The 13,671-nt window shown below is 29.3% G+C and overlaps 2 protein-coding genes across 2 annotated transcripts; both read left to right on the top strand.

Moving 5' to 3' along the window:
- Positions 1-7,334: 7,334 nt before the first annotated feature.
- On the top strand, positions 7,335-9,071 carry LOC105628541 (endochitinase). The gene is made up of 3 exons (XM_012209964.3): positions 7,335-7,824; positions 8,052-8,199; positions 8,598-9,071. Exons 1-3 carry the CDS (start codon positions 7,377-7,379, stop codon positions 8,968-8,970), a joined length of 969 nt encoding a protein of 322 aa, XP_012065354.1. The 5' UTR covers positions 7,335-7,376; the 3' UTR covers positions 8,971-9,071.
- Positions 9,072-10,816: 1,745 nt separating this feature from the next.
- On the top strand, positions 10,817-13,283 carry LOC105628609 (NAC domain-containing protein 6). Its single transcript, XM_089720486.1, has 4 exons — positions 10,817-11,005; positions 11,182-11,397; positions 11,839-12,107; positions 12,497-13,283. The coding sequence occupies exons 2-4, from the start codon at positions 11,202-11,204 to the stop codon at positions 12,686-12,688; spliced, it is 657 nt and encodes a 218-aa protein (XP_089576612.1). The 5' UTR covers positions 10,817-11,005; positions 11,182-11,201; the 3' UTR covers positions 12,689-13,283.
- The last annotated feature ends 388 nt before the right edge of the window (positions 13,284-13,671 follow it).

A 13,671-nucleotide genomic window follows, 5' to 3' on the forward strand; every position in this document is an offset into this window, starting at 1 on the left:
TCGTCTAAACGTGGAAGAGGTCAAGTTCTTTGCAAGTGGACGTGCACATGATGGAGTTTTAGTTGGTCGTACTTGTAGCCTTTTTGTCTTTTCAATTATTTTTTTTTAGAGCTTTTAGATTGCTTTTACACTATATTTGTTCCAAATGAACTATAAATGTAGAATTTATTTATAAATATTTAAAATTGAGGCTTTTTTTTTATTCAGCCAAATATATGTCATAGATTATAATTTCAACCAATGAGGAAACTTGGGTGGTAAGGGGTGGCTACCGCCCACTTGTCTAAATTTTTTTTTTATTAATTAATGCTTTATAAATTAATGTAAACTTTTTTTTTTATTTTTCTTCCTAATTTTTTTAAATTTATTAATTTTTCCTAACTTTAGTTGAGTCTGCCACTGATGTCAACAATTAAATATAAAATATTATTTTTAGAATGTGAAAATATAATATGATATATAATTAATAAAATATACATGATTTTTGTTGATATGACATCATGTGTATGACATAGTAATGGTAAGTCATCAACGGCTTGCAAGTCAATTTAATTTATAAAAAAAAAAAAAAAAAAAAAAAAATTCCACTATCTAATTAGTTGAAGGGTGAGTTAATTATATATATTTGTATAGTGCTTTCCTTTTGTGTTACTTAAATAGCTTTAGCCTTTTGCGTCAGATATACCAATATTATCTATTTTAATAGCTGTTTAATCATTTTAAGAATTTTCAATTATTGTATTTTGGACGAGAGTATTTCTTTTTTTAAGAAAAATAAATATGAAAAAACTATATTTAGAAAATGGAAGAAAAATATTGGAGTAATATTTTATTTATTTTCCATATGAACATGTATGTTTTGAATCTCTCTATTGGAAAGAAAATGGAGTTAAAAGAAAATTTCATTTATTTTTATTAAATTATTTAAATATTTCAAAATAACTAGAATCACATATTATTGTTTAAAAATAGATGAATATCTGACCTTTCATACTTTTTAACAGATTTAATTAATATTTTTAATTTTGGCAATTGTAATCTCATACTTTTTTTTTTTTTTTGAATTACACTCTTCATCCAGAGTCCATCAATTTGTTATTTATTTGACAGTTTGCTTTTTTTTTTTTTTTTTTTTTTTTTTTTTGTCAATTACACTCTCTAGCTAGAGTCCATCAGTTTGTTATTTATTTGATAGTTTGCTTTTAGAATCTCTAAGTTGAAAAATTGTGTTCTTAAGACAATCCCCTTAGCATTTCACTTGCAAGCTAGCTAGAAAGAATTTCTTTGCTCATGTAGCTGCATCACTCGATTACACCCGATCAGACTCTAGACATAGACGATAACTGACAATAAAAAATAAGTACATGAATATTAATTGACAAAATTAAAAATAAGTTTAGGATTTTTTTATTAATTAAACCTTTATAATAATAATAGTTTCTTTCCTCTAAAATTTATTATTTTTCTTCACTATATCCAAACAAAAGGATGAAAAATAATTACGAAAAAGAAATTTACAATCGATCGTCATTTTCCTCTATTACATTTGATAATCTAATTCTTTTAAACTCTAAATAACTGTGTATAACCGTGACGTTGTCAAACATTATAAATAATAAAAAAGTATTTTAATTAGAGTAAAAATAATAAACGTTATTTTAAATGTTACTGCTACGGAACGGAGTCTACCTTTCATTTTTGTGCACTTTTTTACTCACATTAAATGCTAATTTAAATTGTGTATAATTCAAGTATTAAATAGCAGTTTATTCTAAAATTTTTATATTTTTTACTTATCTTTACCTTCAACTGACAAAATTTAATAAAAGAAATTATTAAAAAAAACTTTCTACTTACCAAGATCATAAAATGCTTAAAGTTATAAAAACTTATTTATGTTTATTAAATATGAGAAAATATATATCATAAATTATTATATTTGCCGACTATTTATAAATATTGTTGGAGATAATTGATGATCTGGCCGGTGATATTGGTTACTAATAAATTAATAGATATATGTTTATTTACATTATTTTTTATTTTTTTTAGAAGAATACATTATTTTATTAAGAGAGGTTTGATTAATGAAATTGAATATTTCCATGGAAAATAACTGTTTATGGCAGTATTCGGTTTTTGGTTACAAAAAAGCAGCACTCATGTTCCATATGGGTGCTAACTAGTTTTTGCAAATTAGACGCGTAGCCGTGTGGAAGGAGAGTGTTTCTTTAAGCCGTATACGGCGGAATATGGGGAAGAGCTGAGTAGACTTGCACCGTTCAAGGCACTAAATCTGGCGTCAATTAATTGTTTACTCCACCGTGAACGTGAAGTATGTGCCAAGTTGAAGATTTTGCCCTTATCAGGTGCGGTCCACGTGGAGAACATGCAAGCATTGTCAATTTGTCGTTATTAGGTAAGCTAGGATTATAATGTTTCCGTCTTGTTTGTAAAATATTATTAGAATCCTATATCACTGTTTAGGGATGGTAATGGATTGGGTAAGAGTGTAAAATGAATATTCGAATCTACGCTGATTATAAATTTGAATCTGTTTCAAATTCATTTAAAAATTCAATTTAAAATCTGAACCCATCTAAAAATCCGTTTAGCATTAAAATTAATTTTAATTTTAATATTTTTAAAATAAAAATATATAAAAGCTATAAAATTATTTATTTCGATTTAATAAAAAATATAATATAAATATTAAATAATTATTGTATAAATTATAATTTAAAAGGGTGTTTATATAATTTTTTTTTATTTAAAAAATAATTATTTTAAATATTTTGAATATTTATTAAATAGGTAATGGATAGCGGGTACCGCGTACTTGAACTTGAACCCGCTACAAATAGTAAAGATACTATCCAAATCCGCTAAAATCGGATCGGGTTTAAATTGTTATCCCTACATGTGTTACATCCGAAAAAATTACTTTACCTTTATATTTTTAGAAATAAACTTTTATATTTTTATATTTTGAGTCCATTATATTATATTGTCCTTTGTTCAATATTTATCATTTTAGACGTTAAAAACATATAAAATGACAGAATTGACCTTAATTTCACCCTTAAATTGCCTATCTTTTCTTCTACTCATCAAGCAAATCCCAATCCTTTCAACTAAAATATAAATTGTTTTTAATTTTTCCAGAAATTAAAAGAAAAATCAGATAATTAAGTAATTATTTGTGCTTCAACGATGCAAAGAAACACTGCAGATCTCTACGCTTCATCAAATTTACTAAATTTTTCTTTGAATAACTAGGTTTTTGGATCTACACAGATAAGGGAAAGACACCATGGAAATATCTCTGTGCTTCCACTGATTTCCAAGTTCCAACTATCTTTTTCTTTGAATGACAACTAGATTTTCACCACGGAAAGATCTCTGTGCTTCCACTGATTTCCCACTATCTTTTTCTTTGAATGACAACTAGATTTTTAATTGTCAGCAAATTTAAAAAATCTTCTTCTAAAATTATATCTTAATATAAATTATAAATTTTTGACGGTAGTGATTTTGGTTTAAGAAGCAACAAACAATGATATCGACGTCGAGGATCTAAACTTGCCTTTCTGACTTATTCAAGTAAATCAAATATCATTGTTGAGTTTTAAACACAAGGTTTTGTGACTTTCAGATTTTAAAGATTAGACGAATGCAAAAGTAATTCCAAGGTATATTTAGTATTATATGTCATGGTAATCATATTATTTTTTTTTACTAAATTATCAATAAAAAGCCTGAATTTTGAGAGTTTCGGTAAATTTAATCAAAATTTTTACTTTTGTTAATTACTATTTAAAAATTTTTTTTCTTATTAATTACGGCATTTATCTAGAGTCTATCAGTTTATTACTTATTTGAAATTTAAATTGACCTCATAACACGCGATACCTATCTAAATTCCATCGGTTTGTTGTTTATTTGGCTATCAATTGATCCTATTACACGTCAGCTCACATTCATGTGGTGTGACTATTCTTTGAGAAGACAAGTTTGATTCACGGGAAGTATATACATGTGGAGATGCAAAAATTTTTGTATCAATAAAGGGTTGGTCAAAATAATAAAAAATCATAATTTATGTAAGGATAAGAATAACAATTTAATTTTTAAGAAATGCTTAGTGGAATAAGAAATGCTTAGTGGAATAGTAAGAACATCACTCTGCCGATCAAAGGAAATTAACACCATTTGATTTTAAAAAAATAATAATAAAAATTTAAATTTGTATATGTAATTATCTTTAAACATAGTGTATGCCACCAAATTAATCTTTTGCGGTATGGTGGGAAGGGCATATCATATGCCATCATCTTCTTGTTTGGCTATAGTGTGTATAAATATGTGAGCTTTGAACCATGTAAGTTTTGCACTAATGAAGTGGGTCTTTCGTCATATCATTATAATGTTTCTACAAACCCACCAATCACATGGACATATGCTTGTGCATTTAGATAACGATAGTTATTAGGATAAACTTCAAAATAAAATTAAAATTAAAATTAAAATAAATGCAAACCACTGCCTAACTTATGCATTTAAATGTTTACGAAGATATTTTGTTCAACTATTTTATATGGTTGATAGCTGATTCGTATCTAAGAATTGAATTTTAGGCATTTAGGAAGCTTTTAAATTAGCAATTGATAGTTGATAATTGATAATAAGTTGTGATTCCATTAGCTATGTTTTGGAGTTTTTTTTTATATGACTGATAGTTGATTTGTATTTATATTATATTTGAATTTTATTAATAGCATAAAAAATATTATTAAATAAAATTACTAATATTTTATTAAATAATATTTAAAAATTTAACTATATTTTTATTTATATTATATAATAAAATAAGAATAATATATTTACTTTAAAATTTTAAAATATATATACATAATATATAAAAATAATCATAGCTTAAATTATCACTTTATATTTCAATAGAAATTGCTATCAAAATTTTATTAAACATCAATATGCATCGGCTAATCGCTATCAGCTATTAGTTGATATGAACAGCTAAATTAAACAATCTGTAAGATCTATATACCTCCACCAATATTGTATAATATCTTTTCTTTTATTTCTAAAAAGAGAAAAAGGAGGAAAAAGAGAACACTAGTCCTGGATGAGTCATTAGAGCTACACATGACCCGTTCTAATTTGACTTAAACCAACCCAACCTAACCTTGTAAGTTTGAAGATATAATGGATTGGGTTGGATGAGTCATCTTTATAATCTACAGCTTGGGTTGGATCACGGATTCATTAGATAAACCCGCAGATCTAACTCAACCCGTATGTACAATTATGTATTATTCGAGTTAATTATTTGTTTTGCAATTTTGGATATAAATATTAAATTGTTTACATATTTAGTGATTTTTAAATTATTGCTTTTTTCTTTAATATAAACTTATTTTGAATTTAATTCGAAAATTTAATTTTGGTTGTTATTTCGTATTGTTATTAAGAAATTTAATTTTAATATTATTATTGCAATATATTTAATTATATATAACTTCCAAAACAAAATGAAATAACTCGATGATATAATTCAAATTGATGGTTATCAAACAATAAGGGACAACTTTCCGCTTTGAATAACATTCACAAAATCGGTGATAATCTTTGTAATGGAGTATCTCTCACGCCCTGCATCTTTTACGAAAGATAGGAAGACCAATCAAATCAGATCGGACTGATTTACAATCAACTTCACATTTTTATCCTCATTTTTATAGTCATTGGAAGGACATAATTGTAAAAATATTCCCAAAGCAAACAAGGCTAGCTTTAGTCTCTAAACTTTGGATTGGATCAATTAATGTCCTAAATCAGACCTTGCTGAAGGTCTAAGCCCAGTCAACAAATTAGCTTATTATCCACTTAGTTGGACAAAAATGTTGGATCCAATTCAAACCACAATAACCTAAATATTCAAAAAAAAAAAAAAAAAAAAAAAAAACTTAATTGAGATATCGAATATTCAAATTTATGCATTAAGATTCTTTTACTATTGGAAATTTATGAAGATATATATAAATTATTTGAATTTCCACTACACTTAGCCATCAATTAATCATGAAAAAAAAATGTAAAGCTCAAAATTATACTTTCATCAATGTAAACTTTTGGTTAAATTTTTTAAAACCTTAATTATAATTTAAATCACATGATAATTGTGGTAAAAAAAAATAAATAATATGAAAATTGATGATGATTTTAAAATTATTATATCGTTATTAATGAAATCTTGAAATAAATAAAATTAACATATCAAGTTCTAGTCTTTTAATAAAATTCTATTTAATCAAATGTTCGATTAATTTTGAGAATAATTTAATATCATTTAATTTTTGTGGATATTAACCTAAAGGCATATTATGAAAAATAAGCAAAAATTATAATTTAATTTTATTAATTAAAATTTTTTAATTCATGTGTATGTGAAATCATGAAATGAATTATGAGAGGAAGGAAATATTATTTTATAATTAATTATTATCATTGTCTAATATAATCTAAATATGGACTTAAGTTAACTAAACATGGAAAGGACTTCCATTGGAAAGTGAAGACGCTATCCATAAATTAATCACGGCAAGTTAAAGACCGGTTCCTATCCTATCAGAGAAACCGTGTTGCGCCCAAACTTGACAAAGGCTCTTGCTCCACCTTATCCTACTCTAATTTTCTTATTTCTATCTTCAAATTTTTTTTTTCAAATCATAGTTATCCAAACTCTATTACCAGTACTGCGTAATCCGGTTTGGGGTTTAGTTACAGTTAAAGATATCTGCCCTTTCCTGCAGGACCATTTAGTGGCGATTGAAACTCTTCCCAAATGCCTAACCTGCGTTGACAACCGAGCCACAATCCGTGTGTATTTCATTTTCACAGTTTATATATATATATATATATATATATATATATATATATATATATTTTTTTTTTTTTTTGTTGTATGTAGTGAAAGAAAATTATGGTTTTACATCTGTATTTGTCATAAATCTGACTCTCATTAATCCAACTCTTATGAATAATGAAGAACAACTGATTCTTAAAATTAAAAATAATGACTCAATTTATCAATTAATCCTATTCTGATCTTTTTTTAAAAAAAATAAGTTTTATTCATTTTTTTCCGATCGGTCCAGCCTGTCGAATTTCTTCTCCTACGTATAAAGATACAGAGTTTTCTATGGAAGATACGCTAAATCAATGGAAGATGAAGTAGTCAGCCTCCCTTGTTGAATTGAAAAGTCATAGGTATCCAAAACGCTACTCTGTCAATTATCTGTCTATATATTGCCTTTCTTTTTCATTATTCTCACCACAAAAATCATTTGAAAAATATGAAGTTGTACACTTTTATCCTCTTCACTTTAGCTTCGTTCTTGGTTGAAACTTCAGCAGAACAATGTGGAAGACAAGCTAATAATGCTCAATGTCCAAACGGGTTATGTTGTAGCCAATTTGGTTGGTGTGGCAACACACCTGAGTACTGTGGTGCTGGTAATTGCCAAAGCCAGTGTCCTGGCAGCGGCAGTGGCGGTGGCTCAACCCCTACACCAACTCCTAGCGGTGGTGGTGGAGACGTTAGCAGCATAATTACTCCAGCTCTTTTCGATCAAATGCTTAAGTATCGAAATGACCCAAGATGCCAGAGTAATGGATTCTACACTTACAATGCTTTTATTTCTGCTGCAAGGTCCTTTAATGGCTTTGGCACATCTGGAGATCTTGATACGCGTAAAAGAGAGCTTGCCGCTTTCTTGGCTCAAACTTCTCATGAGACTACAGGTTAGTTAATGTACCCTGTACAATCTCTCCTTATTTTTTTCTTTGTTTTGGATATGTAGTCTATGATGCACCGAAAGTCCTGGCCATGGGAGCTGCCGAATCGTTTTTCCCTGTCTGTTTTCCTTATAAAATACCATTTTTCCGTATAAAATTATATTTTAAACGTCTTCATTTCTACTTTCGTAGAACATAGTTTGTGAGGATTGTTAATTTGGGTATGTTCACAGGAGGATGGCCAAGTGCACCAGATGGACCATATGCATGGGGATATTGCTTTGTTAGGGAAAATGATCGTCAAACTTATTGTTCATCAAGTGAATGGCCATGCCCTGCTGGTAGACAATACTATGGCCGAGGGCCAATTCAACTCACTCAGTGAGTTACAATTTTCTCTGTCTATAGTTTTTTTTTTAAGCGACAAAATTATACCACGGATTAGTTTTTTTTTTTTTTTTTTTCTGTCTATAAACCACCGATGTTCGAAAGCCCATTAGATTCTAATTACGTTCAGTTTAAATATTGTTTGACCCATATAGTAGCAATTTTCATTTTTAAAACTCGGACTTGAGACCTTTATACTTTAGTTTAATCCATAGGTAAGACAATAAATTTGGTCTAAGTAAATATTTTTTATTACCTAATGCGGATTATTGTAACATATCTTAGAATGTGCATGTAGTTCTTATTTTTTAGAGCTTTCCTCTCCTTGTAAAACACAAATTCAGACAATGGTTGATTGTGACTGTTGACTGTTGACTTGTTGACTTTCTCAGCAACTACAACTATGGGCTAGCGGGTAGAGCTCTTAGGGAAGATCTAATAAACAATCCGGATTTGGTAGCAACCGACCCGGTGATATCATTTAAGACAGCCATATGGTTTTGGATGACCCCACAGGGAAACAAGCCATCAAGCCACAACGTTATCATTGGACAATGGACACCGTCTGATGCAGATAGGGCAGCTAATAGGGTCCCAGGCTACGGTGTGATCACCAACATAATCAACGGAGGACTTGAGTGCGGACAAGGTGCTAATGATAAGGTGGAAAGCAGAATTGGGTTTTACAGAAGATACAGTGGCATTTTGGGAGTGAGTACAGGGGGAAACCTGGATTGCTACAATCAAAGGCCTTTTGCTCCTTAAGGCATAACCTATTTTTGGATCCAAACATATTCCATATCCACTAATAATAAATGAGTAATTCTATCAATATCTTCTAATAAAAATATTATTTTTAATTGTTATTTTTTTTTTTAATTTTAATTACTTTTGTTATGGGCCATACGAGCAAATTGAATAAATAGAATTTTTATTTAATAGTTGTGATCTTACGAGTTTGTACATTGAATAGATGAATTTTACAAATTAAAGCGTATTAATTATTAATATATTTTTCATTTTTAATATTGCCAAACTTATATTCATCGAAATCTCAAAAATATTTGAATTAATGGTTGATGTTAATTAAGAGAACAAAAATTGTTTGTAATGTTTGAATTTTCTATTATTGTTATACAAGTACGTGATTGTTATTTCTCTTATCAATAATACTGTTTCTCTGTCACTACTAAATGAATAAATAAATGAATATTATTTTTTAATTGTTATTTTTTAATTTTTAATATGTGGCAGTTTTAGAGCCGTTTGATTTTAGTTCGATTTCAATTTAATGATTAAGTTAAATAACTTTTTTCAATTTTTTCTTAAAATTTTTGATTCTTTTAGTTTTGTATCATGAATAAATAAATAAATAAATAATAATGGTGATGCTAATAATAGTAATGAAAATTTTAAATGATTTTAGTAAAAAATCTTAACATTTATTTAAAAAAATTATAACAAAATAGAAAATAAATTGAAAGTTTCATTGATAGTTTTTAATTTAAATAATTTTTATTCTTTTCTTTTATAGTTTCGAACAACAGCCATTGGTTTCATTTATAAAAAACAAGGAACCGGAATTGAACCATAAGCATATGGTTATGCTATGGTCTATAATCTAGAACCATTGACCATGATTTTATTCCAAACCAAGGTATGCTTAGAAATAGAATAAATGTCAAGTAATTGTTATTTAGACTTGAATCCATAATAATTTATACATAATACAAATCTCATCTTAATTGCGAACTTTTTTTTTTTTTCCAATGAGATATGCTATATATTAACATAGGGGTGGCTAAAATTCGGTTTTCGGAACCAGAACCATCGGTTCCGAACTGATGGGAACCGCAATCAGAACCGGTGTGAACCGGAACCAGAACCGGTCTAAATCATTTTGGTTCTGGTTCCACCAATTTTGGAACCGTGAACCGGCGGTTCCAGCTTCAGTCGGAACCAACGGTTCTAATTCAATCTGAAACCGGCCGGAACCATTTAAAAATCGGTCGGAGAACCCGCCGGAACCGTCGATTTTGAAACCATTGAGAAACCGGAATTAAAACCGTTCAGTTCCAAACCGAACCGAAACCGTAACCTATATTGACAAACTTGTGGAGAGGCGAAGGGGAAGTCGAAAAAAACTTATTTATACCGAGTCATATAAATTTTTTTATCGAAACGAGGATAATCTAACCATACACTTGAAAAAAAAAAAGAGATAAAATAGAAATAATTTTTAAAAAATTCTTGATTTAGTTGCTTTGGTCCATGAATGGAGTCATGGACTCAGTCTAGGCAAATAATTTTCTTTAAAGTCTGCCTTTTTATATTTAATCTTAGCTTCGTTCCTACCCGACCGGACAACAACCTTATCACTCAAGATAGGCATCATTCATCATTTAATAATTGTGGGCAATTCAGAATAGACTGATATGAACAAGAAATTTCGTGGAAAACACACAATTTTTTCGATCTTTTAAAAGATTAAAGCTTATAGCTTTTTCTTCATTTCTTTCTTTCACTAGTGTATGCCTTTGTCAAATCAAAACATATGTAGCAAAAGAAAACAAAGAATCCTCAGGATTGTCTATTTTCAATAATAAATAATACTCTCTCTTTAAATAAAATTTGTTTCGTCTCAGAAGTAGCCAAGAAAGAAGAAGGAAACCACAGCTACAGTCATCAATGTAGGTCTATTCTCCCCTTTTGCAATTTTCAATTCTCGTACTTGGCTGTAGCAACTAAGTGAAGAATAAACTATGGTCCATTCACGTCAATGGTCATCCAACAAAACCGCGTGAGACCCACTGCTTGACCCTTTTTTGAATTGAATTTCAATTTTCTTTTTATTACCCTAATCATTCTTCTTTCAACTTTTCATTTCATATTTGTACACATATGTTTATATATATGGAGGCTTTTCATTGCTCTCTTGTCTTGTGCACTTATATGCCAACTTAATTTCATACTCAGAAGTTTATGTATCACCTTCAATGGAGTTTGGACAGCTTCCTGAAGTTTATGTATCACCTTCAATGGAGTTTGGACAGCTTCCTGGCTTCAGGTTCCATCCAACAGAAGAAGAGCTCTTGGATTTTTACCTTAAGAAGATGGTTTTAGGAAAACATTTTTGTTCTAATATCATTACTTTCTTGGACATATATCACCATGCACCTTGGGATTTACCAGGTAATTCATTAAGGATTATATATATTCTTCGGTTTATTGCATTCATAGATATTCTTAAACTAGTTTACCCATCCATTCGGATTATATTATTCCATTTGTTTACAGCTATAAATGAGCTAAAACACTTGTATAGACTTATCTACACTCGGTGAATAGGCTCACCTATATGTCAAAAGAATCACAAATAATATTTTAATTCAAACGAGTGTCTTTCTGGTCATACAATAAAAAAAAAAAAGATAAAATAATATTTAAAAATTTTTTTTTTTTTTATTTAACTTGGTATATGAGACTACCCGTACATCAAATACAGACAAGTATTTTCTCCTAGCTATTTAAGGAGCTATTGATTTATTTAATTTAATTAAATTGAACTATTACTAATTAGTGCATATGACATTTTAATTATATCCTAATCTACTGCCATAAATACAATTATAGGGCTGGCAAAAACAGGGGAGAGAGAATGGTATTTCTTTGTCCCAAGAGAAAGGAAGAATGGGCATGGCGGAAGGCCCAGCAGAATTACTGCAACTGGTTATTGGAAGGCAACTGGGTCGGACCGGCCCATCCGGTGCTTGACGGATCCGAAAAGGTTATTGGGTCTTAGAAAGACTTTGGTTTTCTACACTGGGAGAGCACCAAAAGGCTGCAAAACTGATTGGGTCATGAATGAGTATAGATTGCCCACTGCCTGCTCCTTACCTAAGGTTTGAAAGATTAAAATTATACTCTTAAGTAAAGTTTTCTAAAATTAAAGATAAAAATGCTAAGCCATTCGGGTGATAATTTGATTGGTCTTCTTACTTATGTGAGAAGTGCGAAGTCTTGGGTTGGACTCCTCCCTCGACCACAGTTATTTCCACCAATTTAGTGAGTCAAATGAATGATTATTCGTGTTTTGTAGCCCTAAAAATTTAAGAGGAAAACCTTAAATACTAAAATAGTTATGATTACAAAATTCCTATAATTTTGATTTGTATTTCTTGCAATTTTTTTTTGTTAAAACGTGTTAGATTTTATTTTTTGTTTTAATTAATTTTAAAAAATTATTAAACATATATTTGCCCCTCTCAACATACAAACATATTTGGTGCAGGACATAGTGCTCTGCAAGATATACCGAAAGGCAACGCCATTGAGAGTGTTGGAGGAAAGGGCAGCCATGGAAGAGGTTATGGCATCCCAAATTACATCTTCATATCCTCTACTAGAAGAGGATGTTTATTCTTTCTATAACCAACAAATGAACTTTATGCAAGATTTTGTGGAGGAAGTAGAAGAAAAGTAAGTGGCAATACTAAAAGGAAGAGGAGGACATCAACTAAAATTTTGAAATTTAGTTTTCTTCTTCTTCTTCCCAAACAAGTCCACTTTCAAAATGGGTCATCAATCCTATGTTATGTCCATTAGTTGCACCTCTAATCATGGTAATTAGTAAGCAAGCAAACCAAGTGGCCAATAAAAGATTGATTTGCCTATGAGAACGAGCGAGGATTAATCGGGCTTACCGTGAACTATTAAAATAGACACGGGTCTGAACATCTCATGGAAATATCCAAAAAAATAAAAATAAAAATAAAGAGTTCATTAATTCTAATATAATTTCTGCTTTTGTCAATTAGTCATGTAATGCAATTTCCTCTCTCTCCCTCTTATAGAGTTTTTTTATGGTTAACTCTTGGCTTGTAGGAGTATGTCCTCAAAACTAGTTTTTGCCTCTAATTGTGTTTTGGAGTGTATGTTAATTAAGTATGATTTAGTTAGTGGTTACTCTCCTTGTCTAAGAGTATGTGAAAATTTTTTGCTTTTAGGATAAGTTTACAAATGTAAAATCTCTTCTTGAATAGAAGTTATATAACATAGTATTTAATTTTAGTTATCTATTTAAGATTTATTATTTTACATAAACATTTCAATTTATATAATTAAACTTATTAAAAAATTTAACTTGAATATTTTAATTTACAATATTAAATCAATTAAATAACTGTTAGATGGTTTACGGTTCATTTCAAAAATTGTGGTAACACACGTCAAATCAAAATTTTTGAGAAGAAGAACCCTAAAAATTTTAGTTCCAAAAGATATAAAAAATGGTATTTTAGGAGCACAATAAGTTTCCCTCGAAATTGAAAGTGTCACGAGATTTAAGTGAAAAAGCTTGAAGGCAAGTTTATGTAATATGGTCTTGATAGATAAGATCGGGTCGGTTGCTACAGCATCCGGGTCATCCGATATAAGTTTATTTCCTTTCCTGCTGGACTGTAGGTG

This window comes from Jatropha curcas, chromosome 4, assembly GCF_041381405.1.
Source record: "Jatropha curcas cultivar XTBG-Jc1 chromosome 4, XTBG_Jcur_1.0, whole genome shotgun sequence".
NCBI lineage: Eukaryota > Viridiplantae > Streptophyta > Magnoliopsida > Malpighiales > Euphorbiaceae > Jatropha > Jatropha curcas.

Coding starts and splice junctions, on each gene's coding strand:
- LOC105628541 (XM_012209964.3), top strand. CDS start 7,377: ATGAAGTTGTACACTTTTATCCTCTTCACTTTAGCTTCGTTCTTGGTT. Junction 7,825..8,051: donor AACTTCTCATGAGACTACAG/GTTAGTTAATGT, acceptor GTATGTTCACAG/GAGGATGGCCAAGTGCACCA. Junction 8,200..8,597: donor GGGCCAATTCAACTCACTCA/GTGAGTTACAAT, acceptor TGACTTTCTCAG/CAACTACAACTATGGGCTAG.
- LOC105628609 (XM_089720486.1), top strand. CDS start 11,202: ATGGAGTTTGGACAGCTTCCTGAAGTTTATGTATCACCTTCAATGGAG. Junction 11,398..11,838: donor TGCACCTTGGGATTTACCAG/GTAATTCATTAA, acceptor ATACAATTATAG/GGCTGGCAAAAACAGGGGAG. Junction 12,108..12,496: donor CTGCCTGCTCCTTACCTAAG/GTTTGAAAGATT, acceptor TATTTGGTGCAG/GACATAGTGCTCTGCAAGAT.